The 27,764-nt window shown below is 47.3% G+C and overlaps 1 protein-coding gene across 1 annotated transcript in view; it reads right to left on the reverse strand.

Moving 5' to 3' along the window:
* Positions 1-1,637: 1,637 nt before the first annotated feature.
* Positions 1,638-27,764, reverse strand: part of LOC120533099 (glutamyl aminopeptidase) — a 40,751-nt gene continuing 14,624 nt past the window's right edge. Inside the window, exons 6-20 of the mRNA XM_039759799.1 lie at positions 25,717-25,830; positions 25,113-25,247; positions 22,833-22,898; positions 21,264-21,329; positions 20,106-20,257; positions 18,323-18,408; positions 15,877-16,010; positions 15,644-15,699; positions 12,653-12,803; positions 11,073-11,146; positions 10,873-10,974; positions 8,299-8,469; positions 7,070-7,210; positions 2,282-2,363; positions 1,638-2,196 (exon numbers count right to left, since the gene is read on the reverse strand). Of these exons, the coding sequence (XP_039615733.1) occupies positions 2,050-2,196; positions 2,282-2,363; positions 7,070-7,210; positions 8,299-8,469; positions 10,873-10,974; positions 11,073-11,146; positions 12,653-12,803; positions 15,644-15,699; positions 15,877-16,010; positions 18,323-18,408; positions 20,106-20,257; positions 21,264-21,329; positions 22,833-22,898; positions 25,113-25,247; positions 25,717-25,830 (1,677 nt within the window). The 3' untranslated portion in view covers positions 1,638-2,049. The remainder of the gene's footprint in view (positions 2,197-2,281; positions 2,364-7,069; positions 7,211-8,298; positions 8,470-10,872; positions 10,975-11,072; positions 11,147-12,652; positions 12,804-15,643; positions 15,700-15,876; positions 16,011-18,322; positions 18,409-20,105; positions 20,258-21,263; positions 21,330-22,832; positions 22,899-25,112; positions 25,248-25,716; positions 25,831-27,764) is intronic.

Below are 27,764 nucleotides of genomic sequence, written 5' to 3' on the forward strand. Positions count from 1 at the left end.
ATGTGTGTATTTCTTGTGTAGCCCACCATCACACCAGGAATGCCTCAGTGGGCCCCCAGCCTTGACTCCCTAAAACTCAGAGGAGGACTCTCCATGATATGACAGAACCTAAACGATCGTGACGAGGACGGGCCATTGAGCCCACCAAGCTCCACAATGCCCTCCAGTCCACTTCCGAAGGCTCCTGATGTCCTCCTGTCCCCCACTTCACTCTTTCTGTGTGTCTGTGAATCAAAACCTTCCAACATTTGAGTGAAATCTTCCCCTGATAAGTTAAAAGTTCCCTCCATTCACTTACCCATAGTTAAGTGGGGGGTCCGCCCAGTGGCACTCGTGCCCACGTGTGCTGACATTTTAAATAATGTCCATCTAAGGTTTTCTCTCTGCGTTCCTTAAGCACTTGAGGTTAAGCCCTGCTGATCTGTCAGATCCCAGCCTGTTTAATCTACGCAGCTCTTCTCTCTCTCTACAGTTTTCGGTGTCGCCCAGTAGATCTTAAATTCCAGGTGGTCCGCAGAGAGTCAGTCTAGAGGGTACTCTCTTGTCTCTCGACCTTCTTCTTTAAAGTCGTAATCTCTGATAAGTGAAACACACATCATTTGTCTAAACGCCGAGCTCCATGAAACATTCACCAATATGTCCAAAAGTATGTGGACGCCCGCCAAATGGCTGTTACCAGGGGCATCAAATCAGCACATAGCCATGGGCCTTGAGCATGAGAAAGGCGCTATATAAATAAAATGCATTATTATTATTATTGTCTTCATTGGCAAACTCTACGTCATAACAAAGAGCTCAGTGACTCATAACATGGCACTGTCACAGGATGCCACTTTTGTCACTTGTCTGCTCTGCTAGACCAGCTCCAGGTTATCTATCTGTAAGTGACGTCATTGTGAAGAACGAGTGCCAAGAGCAAAGAGCAGCTCGGCCATGATGGTGGACTTTGCAGACTCACAGCACTGAAGCTTTGTGGCTTCACTCATCAAAGAGCTCCAAACTGCATGAAGTGGGTATGCATGGCAGAGCCTAAGATCACAATGGGCAATGCCAAGAGTCAGCATGGCACGGTAGAGCAGTGGGCATGCAGAGTGATGTCTGAAAGTCTTCTGGTCTTCATGAAGTCTTCTGGAGTGTAAAGTGTGCTGGGTGAGGGGCAATGGCAGGGTTTGGTGCCAGGGAAGGGCACACACCCTTGAGACAATTGCGTCTTTCATTTTGGAGAAGATCCTTTTTCTGCTTCAGCCCTGTGCTCCATAAAGACGTGGAGGACCTCGAGTGGCCTGTATGGATCCCTGACCTTGGATTGCCCTTTAGGATGAGACCACTTGTGAGCCTTCATCCAAAATCAGTACCTGACCTCACAAAAGGGCACACACTCCAAAATGTGGTGGGCAGAAGTGTGCAGACCCTTACGGGGGTCCACATCGATGCCCATGGCTTGTCCAAGATGCTCACCCGAGGTACGATGGCCATGTGGTGTGCCTGAAAGGCTGGTCAGGGTGAATCCTGGTGGGCACTCATGTTAGGGACCGGGGGCAGACGATTGCCAGGCTGTGACTCCCTTCAGCAATCGGCCTGCCACGACTTTGTAAATATTTGTAAAGAACAACAGCTGCTTATTTATGGAATGGCGCTTTTATTCAATAACATTTACACTCGCTTATGGAAAGCAGAGGCAGAGTTTGTTCTTCTTAAGCCCCTCATTTACACGAGAGCCCAGACTCTGGTAAACTGAGCGGCGGTCCCAGAAACCCACCTGGACAGACAGCACAACTCTAAAGGCAGAGGGGCTCTTTTACCACATACTGAGGGGCTCCAAGGCACAATTCGTTTTTATTTATTCATAAAAAGTCAGAGAACAAAAAAGTGAAATCAAAAGTGGGGCCTCGTCAGAAGACCCCAGGTGGGCTCAGAGGGTAAGCAGAACGGGAAAGTTTTTTGATTCTCCTACCCGATTAAATGGAGGAAAGTCTCATCTTCTATTAAAAAACTCACAAACCCCAAGGTGGTGATCAGCGTTAACGTCTCTGAGGGGCACACAAACGTTCACGGACCCCGACTCTCCAGCCAGGCCTGGATTTCATTCTTATTGCTCGCCAGCCACCTGACGTTGTTCCTCACGCTCTCCAGGGCCTGCTTCCGGGGTCCTTCGCCCGCTCCCGCCTCGGGGTACGTCTCAAAGAAGTTTTCCATCTAAAATACACAAAGTGGGACCCCAGCATGGTCAGCGTGGCACAGGAGGGTCGAGTCGGCCAATGCGGCACCGAGGCTTCCTTACCTGCCAAAGGTGCAGCTCCGTGTTGAACCTGGTCGTGATCCTCGTGATCAGGCGGCCCAAGTTTCTGTCATTCAGCGTGAATCTGAAAAATGGGGAGAAAACGACGTGAGATTACAACCGAAGACGGCCTTCCAGCATGGTGCAGTGGGGACGATTCCCAATCCAGTCGCCACCCGAGGAAGTCAGCCAACCTGCCTCTCCTGAGGAACTGGCACCCGTCTTCAAGTCAGGTGGGCTTCATTGTCATGCCACCTAAACAGACCCATTGGCCCCTCATACAGTGGTACGAAAGTCAGCGCCAACTTTAGACAAAGGTGCACATTTTTCTGGAAGTGAAATGCAATTTAATGCAGAGCCAGACACCGAGTGGCACTGAAAATTCAATTTGTGCAAATAACTTAAGTCCTCATTACTTGTGACCCTTCTGATGTGTGCGCTGCGTTGTGTGTGTCTGTGTGTGCGTGTGGGGGCCCTCAAGCGAACAGGTCACATGTATACACACGTAGACGCACTAAGGCCTGCGCATTGCTTTTCCCTTTACTCATCCCTCTGTGATGACACCGTTAGACTGTGCAGGTACAGCTAATGATGCCTGGAATGAGAGAGCAGGAACATCACAAACACCAACTTCATGGCGGCAGCAGCAGACTCCATGAAAATGAGGACCAAAGGTGAAGAAACTGAACGAGCTCAACAATTTATTTTCCTGGGATCCAAAATTGACTGAAGTGGCCAATCAGACCCCGAGGTCAAGCGACTTTTAGCTTTGGGTCGAAGTGTAATGACCTGGAAAAGCAAAGTCGCCCGTCTTGCTGCTAAACACCAGACGTGTCGGTTCCCAGCTGTGAAAGGTGGACTTTGAAAACGGTGGATCATCAGGAATGACCACCAAACTAAGGCTGACTTATCTGGACATGTAATGTGTGCCAATGGTTTAGACAAAGGAATCAGGACAACAATGAGCACATGAAATAAGACGCCATCGAAAATGACACGGGCACGAGTCTGTGTGGAAGAAGCTGGCCTAGAGAGCCCCTGAAACAACTAAACGGATAAATCAATCAATCAAATACATCCATAGATAAATACAGCACAGCAAGTCACCCATACTGTGAGCTGGCATTCCATCACCAGTGGCAGGGGCACCTTTAAAAATGGGAAGCCTACAATGTCACAAAGAGAACTCCATCAAGTGTGGCAAGCAGCCCATTTAAGGATGGCAAGCCACCTAAGAGAGCCAAGGGATCCAATCTGGCACTCAGCATCAATGCCACCGTATATACAGTATGTGTCACATGTCTATGAGTGGCTTCTCACAACTGAGAGGATGTGGCAGATATCCGCCGACTGGCTGACCACCTATAAGTGTTACCTGGTAGGAAACCACCTAATAATCAGATTGTGATTCAGACTTCCAAGAGAATAAATATACATATCTTAAAAAAATTATATATATTATATATCTTAAAAAAAGAATATAGATAGATAGATAGATATGAAAGGCACTATATAATAGATAGATAGATAGATAGATAGATAGATAGCACTATATAGATATGATAGATAGATAGATAGATAGGCACTATATAATGGAGATAGATAGATAGATAGATAGATAGATAGATGAGAGATAGATAGATAGATAGATAGATAGATAGATTCTAGCTCTCCCTGTGGCTCCGCCCACATAGTAATGAAACAGTACAAAGTTTAAAAATCAATATAAAATGACTAATAAATGTCATTCTGGCCAAGCAGAAGGTGGGTACGCTCTGACATCAGACGTTGGCACTGTATCTGATCGTCTTCAGCTCTGAAAGGTGAACGTCCCCCGCGTGACGAGGAATCAGCAGCTACCCTCTAAAACACATGAAGCGCTGATCTTTCTCTCAAAACATCAAACGTTACTCCTTAACAATCTCGAGATGATAATGTCTGCTGAACAAACGGGTATCGCCAGATAAGCAGAGGTGAAGTGCGGTCCAACATGTGGCGACAGGTAGAGCGACTCAAACGGAGGCTGGCGAGTGAATGAGGGTGGTCCCGCTCCCCTTTTCGCTCAGATTTGTGCAAATAAATTGGTTCTCTGATTCTTAGTGCGATGACAGAAGTCACAAAATCAACTGGAATGTTCAAGCAAATTCTACAAATAAACCCAATCTAAATCCGTGAAATATTTCTCTGGTGAAAAGCGGACAGACAGACAGACAGACAGACAGACATTAGATTATATATCTATAGGTATGCAGGTCAAATTCCGTTAGAAGGATCTTCACTTTAAAAAAATGCTTTTATGAATGAATTTTTTTTTTTGGTCCTGGCTAATTTCCTATAAATTAAAAAAAAACTCTAAATCTGTTTAATGTGCAAAATTCATTACAACAAACTCATTTCTCATGAAAAAAGTAGCAAAACACGGGGCCAAAATGTGTGATTCAGGGGCTCCGCTGGACAGCCAATTAGAGTGAAGGTTTCTGTCACTTTGTTTACTTGACGTTCGTCACACTTCTATGGGCGGATCTAAGGGGCGGGGTTACCATTATACACAGAAGTTCAATATGGTGTCCCGCAGGGCTCAGTACTGGGACCGTCACTGTTGTCACTTTACAGGCGTCCACTGGGATCTCTCATTACGACACTTCATGTTAATTTTCACTCATATGCAGATGACACCCAGTTCTACCTTTCATTTAAATCAAATGAAGTTTCTCCGATGTTGTCTTTAATTAGTTGTGTTAGTGAATTAAAGGAGTGGATGAATGAGAACGACTTGTCTTTAAACACCGAGATGTTAATTGTTGGAGGGAGTGACGCTGATCACAATAATATTCTGTCATCATTTAACTCAGTTGGAATCCCAATTCATTTTACTGAATCAGCCCACAATCTCGGAGTTCTCTTTGAGTCTAGCAGGTCATTTAAAGCTCATATTACAAAGTCGTCCTAATCAGGTTTCTTCCATCTTAAAAATGTTAGGAAATGAAGGCGCTTTCTAAATAAACAGGATTGTGAGAAATTAATTCATGCATTTATCTCTAGTAGGATTGACTCCTGCAATGCGGTGTTCACTGGCTGTTCAAACTGTTCTTTATTCAGCTGACAGTTAATCCAAAATGCGGCTGCAAGAATTATTACAAGAACAAGAAAATATGAACACAGAACTCCAGTTCTTAAATCCTTACAGCGGCTCCTGGTTAAGTTTAGGGCAGATTTCAAAATCCTCCTTTTAACATATAAATCATTAAATGTCCGAGGTCCGGCTTACTGGTCTGAACTTATCATGACTTACAAACCTGAGCGCACATTAAGATCTCAAGATGCCGGTCAGCTTGTGATTCCAAGGATTAATAAAATAACAGTGGGAGGTCGAGCTTTTAGTTACAGGACCCCTAAACTGTGGGGTGGTCTGCCTGCTACTATAAGGGCAGCAGTAGCTCAGTCGGTAGAGCGGGTGATCCAGCAATCGGAGGGTCGCAGGTTCGATCCTGGCTCTCGGCATGAGAATGCAGCTGTTGTGTCCTTGGGCAAGACCTTCCCTGGTGGTGGTCGGAAGGATTGGTGGCGCCAGTGTACGGCAGCCTCACTTCTGTCAGTGTGCCCCAGGGCAGCTGTGGCTACATAGTAGCTTATCATCATCAGCGTGTGTGAATGACTGTTGTGTTGTAAAGCGCCTAGGGGGGTTCTTGAACTCTAGTTAGGCGCTATATCAAATACAGGCCATTTACTATAAGAGATGCCCCTTCACTCTCAGGCTGAAGACTCATGACTTCAGTTTAGCACACCCTGACTAGAGCTGCTGATTTACTCTACAGACTCCATCTCAGTTGTCAGTCATCAGCACTAAAACATCAGTAACATGATAGTTATAACTGGATACTCACCCTCACCTATCCTGCCACGGCCCACCTGCCAAGTTGTTTGCCTGCCTATGGTAAAGTCATACCTGATGGAGGATCACAGGAATCATGGGAAAGAGGGGTTCTTTGATTGGATTGGCTGGCCGAGCAACGTTTCAGCCGTGAAATGACCAAATGGGGAGGCAGCTTGATGGATGAGGTCTGCAGGACTCTAAAAATATCCAAATCTTATTCTGTGATGTCATCTACTGTTAAATTCTGCTCCGTACTTCTAAAATTCTTATTATTATGCTGTATTAAGGATTTGTTCTGTTCTGTGTATTGTATTGTATTGACCCCCTTCTTTTTGACACCCACTGCACGCCCACCCTACCTGGAAAGGGGTCTCTCTTTGAACTGCCTTTCCCGAGGTTTCTTCCATTTTTCCCTACAAGGTTTTTTGGGAGTTTTTCCTCGTCTTCTCAGAGAGTCAAGGCTGGGGGGCTGTCAAGAGGCAGGGTCTGTTAAAGCCCATGGCGGCACCTCCTGTGTGTTTTTGGGCTCTACAGAAATAAACTGTATTGTATTGTATTGTACCTGTTAATCAAACTCAACATCAGCTCTGCTTACGGAGGTCCGACGCGTCATAATATCGGAATCTCCCTCGTGCCGAATTGTTTTTCCAGTCCCGAGCTCTTTGTTCTAGCGGACTTTGCCCCCCCACACTCACACTCGCGATTTTTTTTTTTATCTAAAACAACTTCCCTTCCCGTACATTCCTTTCCACATTCCCATTCATCCATTATTCTGTGTCAGGACATCCTCATGTGTCTACAGTCCAAGATGCCCATTTTCTCTTAGATTGGCAGTTGGCACGATGCCCGTTTGGCAGCACCACCTTCTCCATTCCAAGCCATGGACGACAGGCTTTGGGATTGTCACAGCGACGTACCTCTTGACCAGATAGTCCCAGTTGAGCCGCGTCCAGTCCCACGCCATTGTTTCTCCGTATTGGTTATAGGAGACGTATCTTATGAGGGTGAAGACATCTTGACTTCTCACAATGCTTTCATTTTTGATGGCTGTCAAGAACCTGCATAACAAAATATAAGAACACAGTTAGCAAGTTTAATGGGAAATAAAGGCAGGAAGTGAAAAGACAAACATCATCAAGGAATCAGCAGGGCGTCAAAAAACAAAAAAGTTAAGGAAGAAACCATCAAGTTAAACGGCTGTGGGACAAGCCCAGCGCTCACAATGGTGCCCGGAGGATGAGGCCTGTCCAGGTGACACTGGACACAGGACAGCATCACAGAGGACAGTCACTGACCCTGGGCCACTCACACATGTGACGGCGGCAGGCCTTTTAATCCGCCAAGCTTGTCCACCAAGTCAAGATCTGAGGGTCCCTAAAGTCCTACTGGCCACCACACTACTTGGACATGGGTGGAGTTTAAGGGGGAGGGGGTAGTGGCTGGCATGGCCCCCCAACAAATGCACTAATTTATAATAAAAGTTATAACAACATAATAGGAAGAAGAAGAAGAAGAAGAAGAACTGCTGACCATCAAGTGTGGGATACAAAATGTAAGAACAACAAAGACAGAGAAATACATGAAGCTGAATCAAAAATAATGGAAGATGAAAAGAAAATGAAAAGATCTCAAAAAAGAAACAACGTAAACGTAAGCCAGGAGAGGAGCCTGCTGTCACCAAAATGGCTGTCATCCTGCACTGACATCACAGACGGACACACGAGCTGCGCTGCCACCAGCACTGACGGGCCATCTGGGCATGAAATGTAGTTGTGTTCACTAGAAGGGCGCCGGTCACCCCAAAAACGTACATAATTAACCCTTTGTGAATTCTTTCTTTTTTATACATAAAGTATTGTATTCTTAATAAAAAAAATGTCATTAATGGACAGTCTGGCAGCCACCGAGGCCTAAAATAATAATGGGGCTGCCTTTGACTTTGACTAGAAAGCAAAGCACAGAAACTCAGGGGCTCCGGCCCACCGCCACCTTTGGGCAGCCTTTGTGTTAGTGGAGTGGAGCTGCTAAGAGTGACGACAGATGGACGACTTAGAAAATCCTCAGCCTGGCAGCAGGTGTCGCTAATCCTTGTGACACTCAAGCAGCGAGTGAGGCAAGCGAAGCGAGGTGTGCGCCGTCAGGTTACCTGTCAAGTAGCGTGATGTTCTGCACAGACGCCAGGCCGTACAGCAGCTTTTCCTTTTCCTGAGCCAGATTCGTTTTGGTGTATTCTTCAAACATTTTATTCCAGGATGTCTCATTACCAGAATTCTGCATTCCATATCGGTACACCAAAAGGCGAAGATTAACAGGCACCCTGGAAACACAAGAGAGCGGAGAATGAAAGCAAACCAAGCTGAGCAATGGCAGGTAAACGGCAGCAGGGGGTCATATGATGTGAGAAGTCAGGAGGGGACAGGGTGACAAGGACAGTGCTGGCAGGTCATAAGAGCAAGTCCTTATATGGAGAAGCACGCTGGGCGTGGTCAGGTGTGGCATGGTGGGATATCAAGTGAAGATCAAGCCATAAAGTGCAATCCATTGATCTATTATATAGTGCCTTTCATCTATCTATCTATCTATCTATCTATCTATCTATCTATCTATCTATCTATCTATCTATCTATCTATCTATCTTTAATATAGTGCCTTTCATCCATCTATCCATCTATCTATCGTCAGGGATGCCAGGGGCCATGACCCGGCCGGGACGACAGGAAGGACCGGATGTGGGTCTGCACCCATCCTGGATCACGTGGGGGTTGCCTTCCAGGTTGTTTTGTGGGCCACGGGTACAGGGCATGGAAGCCCTACCCTGTAGGGGCCCGTGGTCACCACCAGGAGGCGCCCCAGTGCCTTGGGGACCCGCCACACCAGGAAGTGCTGGGGGGAAGATTTATGACGGCGCCTGGAGAGCAGCCGGGAGGACAGCCGGCACTTCCGCCACGCTGGGGCGTGGCTAGAGGAGGAATGCCGGGAACACCTGGGGCTCATCCGGGTCCTCTATAAAAGGGGCCGTCTCCATTCATTCGAGGCTAGAGTCGGGTGGAAGGAGGACGAGGTAAGAGGAGCTGTGGAGGCGGCCCGAAGACAAGGCATTGTGGCCAGGATTGTGACTGTTTGGGGTTTGTGCACGTGACTAAGGTCTGTGTGACCATTGGACTGGGTCTGAGTGACCAATACTTGTAAATATTGTGTTTAATAAACGTGTGGTGGTGTTTTAACAAGATGTCCGCCTGTCTGTGTCCGGGCCAAGTTCACACTATCTATCATATAGTGCCTTTCTATCTATCTATCTATCTATCTATCTATCTATCTATCTATCTATCTATCTATCTATCTATCTATCTATCTATCTATCTATCATCTTGCTTATCTTACAACAACAGAATAAAGAAAGGAAAAGAATTACCCAGCGTTGTCCTTGGTTGTCAAAATGCAGCAAGTCTACAATACTTTGCCACCTTGAAGTTGTGCCGCGCTGGCACTTGTGCAGTCCAACATGCTGTGGCTTTTCTGGTCGTGTAGTCTGACATCCCAGATGTTTTCAGACTTCCTCATCCGTTTCATAATGTGCCACTTATTCAGTTAAAATCCATTAACTGAATATGGGGTCATTTTTGTATTATGTGCACAGTTTCGCGTATTTCTTATTTGGATGTGCCAATCAACTTGCATCTTATCATCATTCTCCATCATCATGATTACAAAATGAAGAGCCTGCCCTCAGCACTTCTGTTTTCCTCATGTGAGATGACTACTGCAGCTTACCTTACAATGATGGCACCTCAGATGGCATCTACTGTATGTCACCCTCTAGTGTCTTTTCAGTGTTTTTGATAATCTCTTTGACTGCATTGCCCTCTAGTGTCTGAGCTGTGCTACTGATGACATGCCTAGTTAACAGTTTCATTGCTCCGAGTGTCTGCACTGTTACTGATGATATCCCTTATTATATCGCCCCCTAGCCACACAATTCTGTTACTGCTGGGCCACCTAGCTAGCACTTACATTGCCTTCTAGTATGTGAGCTTTGTTACTCATGGGGTCTAACTTGGCCTCTTGTGTCTGAACTTTGTTACTGATGACATCACCCTCCACCATTTAAACTCTGTTGTTTGACGGCCCACATAACTAGCAGCTATGCTGACCCCCACTGTCTGAGTTCTGTTATTGATGATATCTCTGACTTCGTCATCTTCTAGTGTGTGAACTCTGCATATGAAGACATCACTACTGCAGAGCTGTCTATTGTCTGTTACCGATGGCACAAATGGCGAGCAGCTTCATCTCCCTCTAGTGTCTGAGCTTTAACATTAATGAGACCCCTGACTACATCGCCCTCTAATGTATTGAGCCTACAATGTAAATACTAAAACCAGCGACTGCTTCCTTGTTGGTGTCTTTCGGTGACATCAGCGTTTTGCTTTGTTTATATGTGACTTGTGTCTTCCATGAAAGTGCAAACCCCAGATGGGTGAAGAAGCAGGACAGTCACTTTGAGAGTAGTGGACGGCTGCAGGGCACAGGAGCAGTCTGGGTGGAGTCAGTGATGCTCTGGACACGCCCATTCTGGCGGTGTGGGGGTGTGGCCAGTGTGGGCGGTGCTTCCCTCTTATATGCAGTAAGGAATGTGGACCAGTGAAAGAGCCTAATGTGTTAGGGAGCCATTAAACCCTCACAGCCATAACTCTATGACATTCATTGTTGTCATCGTCACCTCTTTCCTGCCATCCACTCGTGAAATAAGATGGAGGCGTTGCCCAAAGCACTTTGGTGGCCCATTTGGCAGGCGATGCCCAAAATTGTTTCACGTTGCAACCTATAAAGCAGGCAAAAGAGAAAACAATAGTTAAAGTGGAAAGTGACAGTGACAGAGTTAGTTTCCAAAAGATTTAACATTTAAACTGAAGGTGACACCTTTCCAGGTGGGTTCCAGTGTCTTCCCATCCCAACTTGTCTGCGTGGACTTTAACCTGCTCTTGAAAATAGGCCTGTAGGGACAGGAAGGGGAGAGTTTCACTTTGTGGGTGGAGCTCCAGGAGGCGGGGCCACCATGACATCACACTGGAGGTGCCACCTCCCCACACACACACCTTTACTCTCTGGGGGGGTGACACGGACCCCCCGGGTTACCACTGATTGTTTTCAAGTTTTGTTTTCTTGTGATATTCTGGTTTTGTGGATTTTTCGCTCATTTTCTTGGATTCTGATATTGAGTTGCAGGGCCATCTTAACGTATGGGCACAATGGGCACTGGCCGGGGTCCCCAGGAGCCCACGATGTTTCTGTTTAACTGCCAATACAAGGGGCCCCAGTGGGGGTCTGTGATGCTGTTAAGATGGCCCTGGTTTGCAGATTTGGACTTTGAATGTCTTTAGAAGCGTCTCCTTTTTGCATTATTTTCTTCTTTTGTGCTTCTTTGGTTACTTGTCGCCGCACATTCTGTACGTGTAACCACGATTGTTGTGGACTTGTCTATTCAAGCCAGAAGTCTGACAACTCCTCTCTTTTGAATGTCATTTTAAACTTGAACTTCTAGTGCCAGCGCCACAGTTTTAGGCCCGTCAGGCCACAGCCTGCAGCTGGCACTTGGGACGGGCTGGCTGGCTGACTTGGGGTAGGCCTGTTTTGGGATGGCCTGTTTTTGTGGGTTTTCTAAAGGCCTCACAAAGTGGTGGATTTAGGTATTATTGACATGTGTGGCCACCCAGCGTGGCATGGGACGCCCACACCATAAAATTGTGGAATGGTGATTCTAGCTTGAGCCAGTCAATCCATTAAGGGTGGCATTTATGAAAGTTAAGGGGTGCACACTTTGTAAAGTCTGCATTATGTATGCCAGAGTGGTGCCAATTATGTCATTGAAGGGGTGGGTGCTCCAGACGCTAATACTAATACTGACTACCTGGACACCTTGGGGGTCCCGCTGGTCCTCAATGTCTAGTAACGCTGTTTGTGAGATGTGTCTGCTGTGAGTACAAGTAACTGAGGGGGACGATACTACCACTGAATACCCGCTATGGACACCGAGGGGCGCCAACCCTAAGGCTTTGACTGGCACTGCCCCCCAACCCCTTTTTTTCTTTTCTGTCTCCTAATTACAACATAAGCATATCAACACAAACATAAATAATCTTCAAACAATACAATATTAAATACAAACATTGGAAAATGACAAAAAAAAAAGGTCAAATCAGCATTCAAAAAGAGGAGTAACCAGAAACAAAAGAAAACACACTGAAGCCAGGGGTCAGAAACGGGCTAAAACACAGCAAAGATGGGGGCTTCAGTGCAAACAAGTCCTAACACCACTGGCACAACAGCAGACGAGTCCGTTTGTACGTCCCGTTGATCGACGTTTGTCTTTTCTTCTCTGAGCCTCTGGCAGCCCTGGAGTCACCGCTTGTTAATCTGAGTTATGAAATCCTAGACATTCCCAAACAATGAAAGAAAATCAACGGGCACTGCTTGGCACCCCCAGGCATCAAAGACCTTACCTGGAACTTGGGGTGGAGGGTGGCATCGCTGCTCAGCATATCCCTGATGTAGGCTATGGCTGAAGATACCCGCTGCCACACAATGTAACTGCTTTCACGTTGCAGGTAGAGCGTGAGATTCAAGGCCTTTCCATAATTGAGGATTTCTGCCCTAGGAATCCACAGGACTTTCATTAATGATATGGAAGTACATACGATACAAGACAATACGATACAAGACAACTTATCTTTGCAGAGGAAGGCCACAGCAGGCTTTAACAGGCCCTGCTTTTGACAGCCCTCCAGCTTCAGCTCTCTAAGAAGACAAGAAAAAACTCCCCCCAAAAAATGGAAGAAACCTCAGGAAAGGCAGTTTTAAAGAGAGACCCCTTTACAGGTAGGCTGGGCGTTCAGTGGGTGTCCAAATAAAAGAGGATCAATACAATAAAACACATAGAACAGAAGACAAGTCGTCCTCAATACAATAGAAATATTACAAATACAGAGCAGAATTTAACAGAGATGATATCCCATAATATGATTTGGATTTGTTTAGAGTCCTGGAGACCGCGGCCGTCAAGCTGCCTCCCCCTATTGGCCATTCCACAGCTGAGTCAGCGCTGGGACAGCCAATCCGATGAAATGACCCCGCTACCCAACGATTCCTGCAATCCTCCATAACAGATGACTTGAACTTAGGCAGGCAGAACAGCTTGGCAGGTGGGCAGTGGCACCGATGGCCCCTTTGCCCATTCCATTCAATCAACCATCAACCAACTTCATGTATAACACTAAGGCACAGTGTTGACACAGACGTGTGCATGGGAGGCAGCTAAAGGGCCTGAATGAGGGTAATTTCATGCCAGACCAGGGGGTGGCAGAGTGCACTGATCCCTTCTCTCTTTCCTCTGCAGACCAGCTATGGGAAGTTCCGACGACCCCGATGACGTCACTTCTAGTCCCAAACGCGATGACGTCACATCTGGTCCTGGGCCCGATGACTTCATTTCCAGTCCTAACCCCAATAACGTAACTTCTAGTTGCACCCCGATGATGTCACTTCTAGTCCTGATCCCGATGACGTCAATTCCGGTCCTGACCCCCGATGGCTTCATTTCCAGTCCCATCCCTGATGATGTCACTTTTACTCCTGACCCCAATGACGTCACTTCTAGTAGTCGCACCCCTGATGATGTCACTTCTACTCCTGACCCCGATAACGTTACTTCCGGTCATGGACCCAATGACGTCACTTCTGGTCTTGACCCCTGATGGCTTCATTTTCAGTCCCATCCCTGATGACGTCACTTCCGGTCCCGACCCCCAAAGATGTCACTTCTGGTCCCAACCCCTGATGACGTCACATCTTCTGCCTTCCCATAAAACCGCCGTCTTTAGCTCCTCCAATCCAGTTCTGCTCTGGACTCGTCTCCGTAATCATTTTATTATTTCAAGTGCTGCCCCAAACCCTTTTTTCTGGCTCTTGTCTATTTATTTGACATGTGCACATAATTTCCACTGAGCCCACCACAGACATCCATCCGTTTTTTTAAACTTCAGGTTTCTCTGGTCATGGTGGTGGATGGGGGGGCATCACCTACAGTGGGTTCAGAAAGTGTGGCACCCTGGTGAAGGCCTTGGACTTTAAACCCTGCAGTTGTGGGTTCAAATCCCACTACTGACACCACTGAGCCGCTCACTTGACCTGCCTGTGTGCTTCAGGTGAGGTGGGCCGAGTTGCGTATCTCCAAGGGTGTAAGTCACTTTGGACCAGGTCAGTTATGTTCAGAGCCCCCGCACTTTCTGCACACGTCATTTGTTGCAGATTTCGTTTCAAGTCGATGCATTTGAGATTTTGGCCATCAGTCTGCACACAATAAACCCTACGGCTTTAGGAAAGGCTGGTAAACATATAAAAATCAAAAAAGTGAAATCTCTTCTTTCTAGAAGCGCTCAGATCCCAAATTGTGCTCAGGTGCCTCTTTTTTTGGTTTTAATTCTCCTTGAGAAGTTTCTAGGACTTGACTGGCGTCCATTTGAGGTCAACTGAGCTGACTGGACGCAGTTTGGAAAGGCCCACAATTCACACTGCCTGTCAGGACAAAAGCCAAAAGTCCAAGGGACTCCCTGCAAGGGCATCAAACCGTTAATAAAGCCTGGGGGGCTCCCAGGGGCACAGAAGACGTTTGACGTCACCAGGGCTCTTCCTAGTGCTGACCATTTGGCCAAACGGAGTAACCAGGCCAGCAAGGCCTTAGTCAAGGAGGTAACCAAGAGCCCACAGGCCACTCCACAGAGCTTCGCAAGTCCTCTGATGAAATGGGAGAAGCTGTCAGAAGGACGACTACCTCAGCAGCACTCCATCATTGGCTGGACTGAACTTAACCTTCAGTAAAAGGCACTGGACGTGAGGAGATAGAGACGACAATGGGACTCTTTGGACAAAAAACTCCAAGCACGACGTCTAGTGAAGGCCACGCTCTGCTCATCAGCTGCCCAATGCCATCCCTACTGTGAGACATGGTGGTGGCGCCGGGAGACTGGTCAGGATTAAGAGGGTCAAATGTTGTGAGGACCTTGAAGAACACCTGCTCAAGAGTGTGTGCCACCTCAAAGTGACCTGAAGCATACAGCCTAGATGCTGGAGTGGCTTTGGTGACAAGTCCCTGAGTGTCCTCGAGTGTGGAGAGACCACAAGATGGCAGGCACCTCCCTTCCAATCTACCGGAGCTTGAGAGGATCTGCCAGGAAGAATGGGATCAACTGTCCAAACCCAGGAGTGCAAGGCTTGTGGAGACCTGGAGCTGGGAACGCTGCCTTGTATAAAGTGCTGAGCTAAGGGGCTGAATACGTCTAGGAATGGACTGACCTTTCTGCTCCCGTGTTTTCATTGTCATTAGGGGTTACTGAGTGGTGATTGATGGGTAAAGATGGCAAATGTGTCCCCCACAACACAATGAAGTGACGTCAGCAGAGTTCAGAGTGTGGGCAGGAGGTTCAGAAAGTACTTGCCTGGCCAGAGCAAAGGCGTCATCGATGAGCCCAGCGCGGTCAGACACCGAGAAGTCCTGCGTGACAATGAGAAGAGAGGCCACGTTAGACGTCACAGCCATTATGAGCCGCTCATGCAGTTTAGCCAACCCTGGCAGGGTACAGCAGGCCATTGTAGGGCCCCTCAGGGCGCACACACACACACACACACTCACGAGCGGCCCGTGTCCATGTGTGCAGTGTTTGTCACCTACCTCGTGACTGGAGAGCAGACGCTGGCCGATGTCGTCCCACCCATCATCCACGTAGTTAACTCGGAAGAATCCAAGGTGATCTCGGTTCACTTTCAGCGGCCCATCGCTTAGGGAGTAATTGCTCAGAAAGAAATCTTGAAAATTTGAGGAACAAAAAGAAGATCATAAGAAGAAAGTGTGAATGCAAGTGAAGTTTTGCCTGACACCCCTTTAAGATACAGCGATACGTGCATTCAGTGGGAAGCCAAAGGCCTTCAAGCAATGGCAGAGCGCCTGACTGGTCATCTATCTCCTCAGGAGCGCTCGCTCTACTGGAGTCGGTGTTGGCTCACCGGGCCTGACTGGACCCGAGGTGTGCGTCTTCAGCCTTGTTGTCTGTCGTCGTATTCATCTCCTCTTGTTGGTTTGTACTGCTGTCTGTCATGGAGTCCAGGAGTTAGAATGGCTGGGGACTGTGGACATGTGACAAGACACGGTGTTCTTTTATTCGCCTTATATAATTTCTTGTAGTAGGAGTTTGTTAGTTTTCGCATTCCCCTTGGGGTCAGAGTGCAGGGTCAGCCATTGTACGGTTCCCTTGGAGCAATTAGAGGTTAAGGGTCTTGCTCAAGGGCCCAACAGAGTAGGATCCCCTTTGGCAGTAACAGGGATTTGAACCGGCAACCTTCTGGATACCAGCGCAGACCCTTAGCCTCAAAGTCACCACTCTGCCCCAAGACAGCAAGAAACAGTGAAGAAGAGTTCGATTAAAGGATCAGGAGATGAAACGAGGCCGGTGAAAAGTTACAAGCTGGGGTCCATCTCTAAAAGTTATACTTCGCCAAGCCAGATAAGCAAGATAAGAGTCAGAAACTGATGAATGAACTGAAAGTCAGAATATTGAAAGGCACGTATCTAAAATACGAAAAAATTAGAATTGCAAATGGCAGAACTCAAAGATCGCACCAATGACATCACTCTGGAATGTTGCCTAGGCAACGGCTGATGCTCCTATCCCACAATTATGACACCTGTGAGCAAACCAAAATGGCGTTGTGGGTTGTAAAGGAAGGCAGAGAGAGAGATACTGCAGTTTCAACATGTAGCAAACAGCCCTAAAAGGAGTAGGAGGAGGAGGACCACCGTAAACCACATGCACATGTGAGAGCCACCCTGCCGGCTCCGATCAGCGAAGCAGTACCACCCCAAGGTGGGAGGGGGCGCTGTCACTATCTGTCTGGTATTCTCCTTCCACAGCCCAGAGGAGAACCACTAACCACGCCCCCCATCATTCCCAAAAAGTCCCGCCCCTTCCGGTCCAAATCATATACAGACGGCCAACCCCAGAAGGAGGCACATCACTCAGCAGGACGGCCTGACCAAGTGCCCGATTCGTATTCGAGTGCCCTCATGTGCCCGTTTATTCCTTTAACTGCTGTTCTTATTTATGTTGCCACACAATGTGACGGGATGGCCCCAGCTGGCACCACCGCGACTTTTAGAACGCTGCAAGTTACTCAGTTCCTCACAAAAAGGAAATGAAGAATTCTTATACATAAAGGAAAATAGAAAAATACAGCAAAACGCTGAGAAGAGCAAGAAAGCAGGTGCCTCAATGGTCCCATAAAACAGAGCGAAAGCCAAGAACAAGAGCAGAACGGGACCCAACGCCAGAGAACCCCACAGAGTGGCAAGTGGTCCCCAAGTGTGAGGAGCGCAAGAAGGAGACGAAGGGAGACGTCCTCACTGCGGGCGCAGCTTTCTCAGGGTGAGGTACACGTTTGGCTTTGTAAAAAATCGATGCACCAGTCGAAGAACACAAAGAGTGCTTTATATCATGTAAGAGCCCAGCCCGGCCCGGCCCGGCCAGGACGCCTAAGAAGTGGAAGGATGTGGGAAGGCAGCCTCTTTAGGGCACTGCCTCCCCCAGAACGTTAGCTGGCAGCTTCCACTGGAGGGCAGCAGTGGTGCCCCAGATTCCTACAGGGCACCATGGGACTTGGAGTTCTTCATCTGGGGACTGTGGGTTCCGCCAGGGGCTCTTGGGGCATAAGTGGCTGGCAGACCATGCGGGAGGAAGAACAGAAGCACTTCCAGGATGGACAATATGAAAGGACTGGACTGACCTCACAGACTGGGCAAAGCATGCTGGGAGGAGCGGAGGAGAGACAATCATTTGTGTGCTGTGAGACTCATTTACTTGTGGCTGTGGTGGTGGAAGAAGCTTTGTGAAGAGGGTCTCGGAATAAACAAGCTCTGGGGGGCTTTTACTGTAACTTGTGTCATCCATGTCTGTCTGTTGGGTTTGGGGGAGCAGCAGTGCCCTCTAGTGTCCACAATTAGGAGAGAGTTTCCATGAAGAAGAGTAAGGACTGGAAACATCGATCTGCCCACCGCCAACGACACCAGAGCAACTCGCCCACCAGTCCCTAAAGAAGCTTTGGAAGCTGCACCCTCGTTGACTTACCTGACGCGTGTGACACGTTGTACAAATCCATTCCCGTTTTCCCATTTCCTACGACGTTCCACCGGATGGGGATGTTCCACTTGTAGCTGCTCAGAAAAGCAATGAGAGACGTGCGGTTAGGAGTTGAACCTGCTAAGCATTTCCTGATGCTGAGGTAAGTCGGCCGTTTCTCGGGGGGCTCAGCTGGTGTCTCGTGCCGTTTACATTCTGCGGCTTCCCCCACAAATCTGATGAGGTCCTTAAGGAATCCCTGTCCCTCGGTCCTCTTGTTATGGGTGGGCTGTGTGTCAGTCCTGGAGAGAATGTTGAGTAGCCCTCGATGCACAGGACCACCTAAGATGCGATGGAGGCCCATGTGGTGGTCCTGAGAATCCCCTTGTAAAGCTCTGCGTGAGGCTGGGGTGCCTTTGACTGAATTCTGTTGGTTTGGGGCACGGGGAGGACATCAAAAATCCTGAGGCGGATGGTGAGGTTGGGGTTGAAATGGAGACCCTTCATCTACCCTGGGGGGCTTTACTGAGACTTTGGTAGCTCACATTTGTCATTTTAAGATCCATCAAATATTGATTGAGTGAACTGATATCTCAGTGCAAAAATACAAACTAACGCATGACGTGGTTGAATCTTTGACTTGCACAATACAGTAAGGATTCATAGATGGTCAGGACAACGTGCTGCATTATCAATGACAGAAGTGCCACACGCCTGGTGTCCACCACTGCTGTCATGGGGAAGCCCACTAAACAAACAATAAAGGCTCAAAATAAAAATGTCCAGCAATGCAATTTACCACAAGACTGGCACACGGACATTGAGGAACTACAAAGGGTACAAAGTGTCACGTTTGGTGTGAATTGGTGTCACCTGCAGCCATCTCACCACTGACAAGGGGTTGTGATTCTGGCACCAGACGACAGCAAAAAGACAGGCGCTGTGCGATTAGTGGTCACAGCTTTGGCCTTCAAATCCCACTCCTGACACCAGTGTGTGATCTCCTGCCTGGGCTTCAGTTGAGAAAACAAAGAAATGAGACCAATTGCATCTGAAATGTCGTAAATCGCCTTGGATGGAGGTCTCAGTGTAAGGACCGACCTAACACGTCTCCTATGGTGGTCCTTTTACTTCCATTTATTACACAATGAACTTCCAAAACCACCCAAGGGGACCTCATCAATGAAACAACAGAATCACCAAGTGGGACCCCCGCCATCCCGATCTTAGACATGGAATCCAAACCTCAACGTGGACCTCCACACCCCACCGCTCCGCGATCTGCTGTGACGTGTACAGCAAATGCCTTCAAGACTCCATGGTTTGGGGGCGACATTTTCACTTTTTGTTTGAGCAGCGGAAAAAAAAGCTCAAGCCGGCCCTCAACGTGGCCCCTTTGGACCGGAGAAGGAGATGAGGGGCTCATCTGGGTGATGGAAAAAAAGACCCCTCTCTGTCAATTTGTGTCATGAATGAGCTCACGTGTGCCCCCTGCTCATTACACTTACGTATTTTGTTGACGTCTTTATCCAAGGTGACTCGGTTCCATTTCTTTTAGTTTTTCAATTGGACCCCTGGCAGGTCAAGTGACTTGCTTGTGGTCACACAGTGGTGTCAGCAGTGGGATTTGAACCCACAACCTCATGGTATGAAGTCCACAGCCATAACCACTACACCTTACTTCCTGCCTCACTACTTGACTGACCCCCGTGGCCCCCCTGTCGACAGCTGAGCCCACCTCACTGAACATTAACACTGAACACTAAAAACCTCCACCGTGATCGGTACGTACTTCCGTTCTGATGGATCCAAAGAAGAACTGGCGCTGGGGTCCAGCAGGAAGCGCTCCTGAATCATCGACGAGTTTTCTTTCATCTGCAGAACAGGGTAGCCCATCTTGTTAGTCCAGGTGTCCATGACTGTCTGCACAGGCTTGTTGCTCACCTAAAACATCAAAGGGCAAGGACTGAGGACAGACGGGGACATCGGGAAGGAGCTGAACAAGAAACCAGAAGACAGAATGTCAAAGTGGGAGTCTGCGGAGAAGGCTCGGGAGCTGGGAATCATTCGTTTTCTGTAAGTATTTCTGTTTCTAATTGCATTTTGTGGATTTTTTTTGATAAATTATTTATTGAATATTTAAGAAGACCTAACTTAATATTTAAGTCTTTAAATTTCTGGACTTCACACTGGGACTTGTTTGTCGTTCAGTTGCCTTTTAGGCAACTCCTTTGTGTCTCCCTTTTCTCTTGTGAGCCTTTCTTGGTGTTTTTCTGAGTTTGTTAATAGATCTTTCATTGTAAAGACTCTTCATTTGCCCTTTGACTATTGGCCACAGGTTTACGGTCATCCCTCCTCTTGTGGGACGTTTGTTAAGTTTCTGGTGAAAGTTCAAGTTGATTTATCAGTTCCCTATTTTTGGACCTCGTCCAGCTGAAGCCACCAGGTGGTCCTGCAGACCAAGTTGAGTTAAGGTGCAGCTCTGCTGGACAGACCAGTGAAGACCCCGACCTCACACCTATTTTTTGACTCTCATGTTCCATTGTACTCGGGTGTTCTCCCTGTTTCATTGTCACCCTTTCTAATAAACCCCCTTTGCTGTTTGTGTTTCGGCCCCCTGGAGGTTGCACTGTGTTGGGAGATGGTAAGGACCTCCATAGTTCAAGCTGGTATCTTTGCAGCCCAGTGGTTCAACCCTGGCGCTGACTCACACAACCCTAAGGCTAACCCTGGAGTAACCGGGTGGAGCTCTGGAGGTCTGCAGCTGGACTCTGCTGGTGCCCAACTCCAGGGTGGAGGCCCAGGGCTGCAGAGACTCACACTCGTCACCGTCTGGGAAAGCAAAGCACTTTTCAAATCAAAGTCTCACACTCACATTAGGCCACCTGCCTCTTTCAAGATCTCACAGAAAGGCCGGACCCCCATGTGGCCCCTACTTTCCCATACGTACCTCTTTGAGTTTCAGCCAAAAGTCACTCGTTTTTGCGTTCATGAACTGATAAAACTTCAAGTATTCCTGCAAAAACAGAAGGGATGGGAGATGGAATTAATGGGAGTCTGGGTGACAATTTGAATAGCCTGACCAGAGTTTTTGGTGGCATGTGACAATCTCACCATCAGCCAGACTGCCATGTATAAAAGTGACCTAACGAGTGACAGCCATGACTCAGATTAACCAATCACTAAACTGGCCAATCAGCATTCAGCTGAAGAAGATGACAGAAATAAAGTCGAAGGATGGACAGTCACAATGGCAGCCATCTTTTTGTGTAAGAACTTGGGAAGAACGTCCCCTTATAGGCCTGTGACCTTTAGCACGTTGGTGTTGGCAGCCTTGTGCCCTGGCAGGGAGACCCTAGAGAGGAAGGGCCAACCCTAAATAGTAGGCCCTTGACAGGTCAGGGGTCTGGAGGAGGTAAACCCCAGGATGCTGCTCCTCAGTTGGTGGTCAGGTGGTCTGTAATGCTCAGGTTGGCCGTGCCCAAAGAAATCAGGCATGTGCCCTCATTGCCAAGGCAAAGGGCAGCAAGCAGGCAGACAAAGATGCACCAGGCCTTGGAACGCCGGGTATCAAATAACAGTTCACTTGTTGGGGAAGAAGGTGAAATTCAGAAAACGTAGACGATGGACATAATGGGGGTGTGTGTGTGTTTGGGGGGGCGGGGGGCACCTCAGGGCCGATGGATGGACTGGAGTTGCCTAAGAAGAGAGCTGAGTGCTGTACACCAGTGGACAAAATGGCTACTTCAGTGTGACTCCAGGTGGCAAAGAGGAAAACCGCTGCTCTGGCCTGTGTGTCCCCATGCCAGTTCATTGGGTCTTCTTGCCACTTAAAACTGTCACCAGAGTGTCCTGCCTGGTCATCGCCTTTGTATTCATCTCATCAGAGCTAAGGTCAGGGGCCCTGGTCATTCAGTTAAAGAGAGGTGACCACCACTGTGTTGGTGAATGGGCTCGGATGGATGGGGTGTTGGCTGGAGAGACTTGTCATGAGATGAGCTTTGCTGTCACTGTCACATATCTTAGAAGAAGCTATGTGGCCTGTCATGTGGACCACCATTAAGTCCACTGGTAATAAGGGAAGCCATTGTGTTAAAGAAGGGGGTGTTGTGTGCCGTAATGGACTGAGTGTCCCCAAAAGGTAAAAGCAGGGCAGCAGGATGGCAGACTCAGTGTCAGGGGTCTTGTGGGGGGCTTAAAGGAGTTCTAGCAAAACATTGAAGGAAGAAAAACTGGGAGTGTGTCCAGAAAAGTAAAAAGGAGCCGATGGCATAAAGACAAAGGCAGAGCTGAAGTGCAGCACTGTGGGCTGGGGGCTGGGTGGGCTGGGGGCTGGGTGGGCTGGGGGTCAGAAATCACAACTGGTGGAGGAACCCAAAGGGGATGAGGAGCCACAAAGCTAAGGCAGTCCCCCTGGAACACATGCTGGACTCACACAGACCACATCAAACAACGTGAAACGAGGATACAAGCCCACCACACGACACTCAGGACAAACAATGAAACCAAATTTACTGACCTGACATCCCTCCTGAAACTTCTCTGGAGACATCCAGTCCTGCAGCATTCGCAGAATCGAGGCGCCCTTAAAAACAGCAATACGGTGGGGCGTTATGAGGGGCTTCAGTTACTTAGGGGCAAGTGAGGCCCACAGAGAGGCACAAAGAAGGAGAAACCTGACGAGGACTTGAAGATCTTTGTGTGATGACGAATTAAACAGTTACAGAGCACGGCCACCAGATGGCACTGTTCAAACAAGAACATTCATTTTGACATTTGGTGGCACATCTCAGGCTTGAGGGACTCGACAGACGCGCACATTGCATTAAAACACACGGAACGCGTCACCCGGCACTCTTTGGCCATCTGGGCATCAATCATAAAATGATATCCAGCAGAGGGTCTGACTGAAGAGGTACCACCTGGGCAGAGACCAATAAATGGAGGTTAAAGATCCATCCCTCCGTTTTTAAATCTGATTATGCTGAGAAGGGTCCCAGGAGCATTGGGGGCAAGGCTGGCAAAATCCGAAAAATAAAAAAACACAGACATAGATACAGCATTTTACGTATTTTAGTATTAACAGAGCTCCTTTAAAAATGTCTATTGTATGGCACCCTTTATGATTATCTGTTTTACAGTATGTTTCCTATCTATTAATATTGTTAACTTGTATAATGCACCTTTCATACCTTTTTATTATATAGTGCCTTTCATATTTATCAATGTATGGGTCTGTATTCCAAGTGGCACCTTTCGTATTTATCTTCCTCTCTAGGTAATATTTAGCATCATCCATCATCATCTGTGTATGTGGTGTATGGCCAGAACTCCTTTTATAAAGCGCCTTTCAAGTCCCATTATCTGTTATATTGTAGTTTAAACCCTTTGTCATGCAATTAAATTGTAGTTAGGTCTGTCTGTCCATCTGTCTGTCTCACATTTAGCACTTTTTATATTTGTCTGTTATACACTGCATGTCATACCTGACAATAATATAGCGCCTTTCATACTTGACTATTATATAGCGCCTTTCATATCTTTTAATCTGGAGCTCTTCATGTCAGCTTTTTTATAGTGCCTTTCTTATCTCTCTGTCTGCCCGTCTATCTGTTACCATCTGTCCAGTTCACTCAGACTCCTGCATGTGGCACCTTTCATATTTATTTTTATATAGTGCCTTTCCTTGACACGCCATATGTCAGGACACATAACTTCCTTAGCTATCATTAGTAAAATTGTCTATGGGGTCTGCCCTTCTGTAGGGTCTTGCCACATGTGATATTCTCACGTTGACCTCCTTTGTTCACCCACCACCCTGTCACGGTTTTTCCTCTTTGGACCACCACGCGGGATCCTGAGCACCACACTAGTCTTGTTGCTTTCCTTCTGGTCTGAACAATTAGGGCCTCATTAAAGTCACTCAGATCTTTGCAGTGCCAGCGCCCGTGCCCGTGGTGAGGTCGGCTACCTCAGGTCAGCTTGGTGTCTGATGATGCCTGACCTTGGCCAGCACCATTGTTATTAGACATTCAATGCCAGGGCCACCTCACTGGTTCATAGGCCTAGTGGTGCCTAAACTGAGACATCTAAAAGGGCGTCCCCCTTTCAGGTCCAATCAGTAACTGAAATCAACGAGGAGGGATGGACCCTCTTAAAGATCGGCGTCCTTGAGATCGCACATAATAGTATCGAGGGTGGGAGATCATGACGCATCTCTGGGCAACTTGGTTTTGACGCCCCCATTACAGGGCTCATGTTTGGAGCGGGCCCTGGTCGACGCCACGCACTCCATATGGGGGCGCTCACAATATTCTACCCTATGGGTTTATACAGTACTAGCCATGCCCCGTGGCTCTGCCCACATAGTAGTGAGCCAGGACAGCGTGGTTGGCCCCACTCACCCAGCTCCCCACTCCTGAGGCCCCGCCCCCTCCCCTCGGATTAGCGTGAATATGACGCTCCTGCAAGCGAACTCCGACTCTTAGCGCAAAATCACCCGGAATGTTCAAGCAAATTCTAGAAAAAAAGACAAATCAAAATGTGTGAAAAGCGGACTGACAGACAGACAGATGTTGGATTTTAAATATAGAGAGATATGCAGTTCATTATACCGTATATGTGAGGCTTTATTACCAGAATGTTGTTAAATACCCCTTCTTGTCACATCGCTGTGCCCCCCATTCAGGTGGTGCCAGTGCCAACTCCTCCCTGCTTCCTCTCAATGATGGAAGTTTGCTCTTCTGCCAGCTCTGACTGTTTGGTCCGCGTGAGGTCCACTGTGTCACCTGAGACTCACCTTGCTGTAGGAAATCCCATCAAACACCGAGGTGATTTCTGCTGGAGTGGACACGTCCACAATGATGGGATGGGATGACAGGAGGGCATCGTCAGTCATCACGGGTAAGACATCGTCGATGAGCATCATGTTCAGCTGCACAGAAAGGAAGCAAGCGTGTGTGACAGTTAACAACACCAGGGACTCAAGGCCTCTTTACATGACAGACACCGACAAGAGAAGGAGGGGACAGCAGAGCGTCAGTGTCACACTCAGCTGCCTGCCCCTCCATCCTGCCCACCACTGCTCTCATTGATAGAAACACTCAGGACTTCTTTACTGGTCCTCTTCAAAAATTAGGGATTGTAAAAGTGCCAGAGAAACGTGCATCACCTGACCAAAGAGACCTCTGGTGCCAGACCCCCCTGTGATGTCATTCAGGCACTGTGATGTGGACAGCCTTGGCACAGAATGACCTGGAAAATGGTGGGGGTCTGCAAGGCCAACCAAGAAGATCCCCTTCTGAATACTGGCAGCACTTTAGCACAATTACACCATTTCATGGGCTTCTCTCACTCCTATCAGCTCACATTTGACCTCTGGTGGTCCGCTTTTACACTCTTACCATGTCCCAGTCGGGTTCTGCTTCATTCACGCCAATGTACTCAAAGAAGCTGGCAAATCCTTCATTGAGCCACAGGTCATCCCACCAGTCCATGGTGACAATGTTTCCGAACCACTAGAATGAGGTGAAAAACCCACAATTAGAACAGTGTGACAATGTCACATGTATTCAGTTAGAGGAGGCTGTCATCCAAAGTGACTTGCAAAGGAGATGGAGAGACAAGTAAGGCACAATATAATATAGATAGATAGATGTGAAAGGCGCTATATAATAGATAGATAGATAGATAGATAGATAGATAGATAGATAGATAGATAGATAGATAGATAGATAGATGAAAGGCACTATATAATAGATAGATAGATAGATAGATAGATAGATAGATAGATAGATAGATAGATAGATGTGAAAGGCGCTATATAATAGATAGATAGATAGATAGATAGATAGATAGATAGATAGATAGATAGATAGATAGATAGATAGATGTGAAAGGCACCATATAATAGATAGATAGATAGATAGATAGATAGATAGATAGATAGATAGATAGATAGATAGATAGATAGATGTGTAAGGCACTATATAATAGATAGATAGATAGATAGATAGATAGATAGATGTGAAAGGCACCATATAGATAGATAGATAGATAGATAGATAGATAGATAGATAGATAGATAGATAGATAGATAGATAGATAGATAGATAGATAGATAGAAGGCACCATATAATAGATAGATAGATAGATAGATAGATAGATAGATAGATAGATAGATAGAGAGGTGTAGTGGTTAAAGCTTTGGACTGTAGGCTCCAATCCCACTGCTGACACCAAATCAGATGTCACTTCACCTCTTTTATACAGTATGTCATTGTGCACAAAGACAGAGATAGGCAAGTCACTATCCATACATTCATTGTCCAACCCGCTATATCCTAACTAAAGGGTTACGGGAGTCTGCTGGAGTCAATCCCTGCCAACACAGGGCGCAAGGCAGGAAACAAACCCTGGGCAGGGTGCCAGCCCACCACAGGCGGGTCACTATATAAAATATTAAAGGTAAAACACAGGCAGCCTGTGGTGTCTCAAGTGGGTATCCTTGTCCAGAGAGAGTCTGGCTTTCATTGGACATTCTGCCATTTTATGCCCAGCCCCTCCAGATGCCCCCTGCCCCCCAGTCATGACTCCTCCCCGATGCCCACAGGTGTCCACGTGCAGATCCAGCTCTTCCGATTCCACTCAAAGCGTCTTTGAGCACAGACCATCATAAGCTGACCAATTTGCAGACGTCTGACCCTGGACACGATTAGCCTGTGGTTGTGTGCCAATTGGTGTCTTTTAGTTTGCGTTTCTCTGAATTTTTGAATTTATGAAATTGGCACAAAGTCATATCGGATTTGAGTCAGTCACACAAAGATTGGATCAGAGTCGCATGGCTTCTCATTCTGGATTGTTAATTTCTTTTTGATTTTATTAATTGATCACTTCTACCACTTTCTTTTATGTGGAATTGCTCCCTGGACACTTTTTACACGCGACTCTTCAATTCCACCCGGGGGAGTAAATGTGAACATTAATTTTATTTTAATTCTTTTCATTTTTATTAATATTTACAGTAATTTAATATTGTTTCTTTGTCTCAGTATACTGCTGCTGGATAATGTGAATTTCCCCTTGGGATTAATAAAGTATCTATCTATCTATCTATCTATCTATCTATCTATCTATCTAATAAACAAGCTCTTAAGATGGCTGCTTTTGACATCTCAATTGCAGATCCTAAGCGTCTGTCCATCCAAGTGATATGTGAAGTGCTGTGTGGCACTGGGCTCTGGGGTCCATAGAGCTTGTGTGACCCGCTCCCAGATTCCAGTTTGCTCCCAGTATGTAAAGGTGTGAGATCCCATGCATGGTGAGGGTGGCACCCTTTTCCTGTGTGGGTGACCCACCTGGCACCAGTCTAACACCAAGAATGGAGTAAGAGTTGGCGTGACCAGTCAGGAAGTCACAGTCCGCTCTGGGGGGCACCTTACGAGGGCAGCGG

The sequence above is a fragment of the Polypterus senegalus genome, chromosome 7 (assembly GCF_016835505.1).
Source record: "Polypterus senegalus isolate Bchr_013 chromosome 7, ASM1683550v1, whole genome shotgun sequence".
Taxonomy (NCBI): Eukaryota; Metazoa; Chordata; class Cladistia; order Polypteriformes; family Polypteridae; genus Polypterus; species Polypterus senegalus.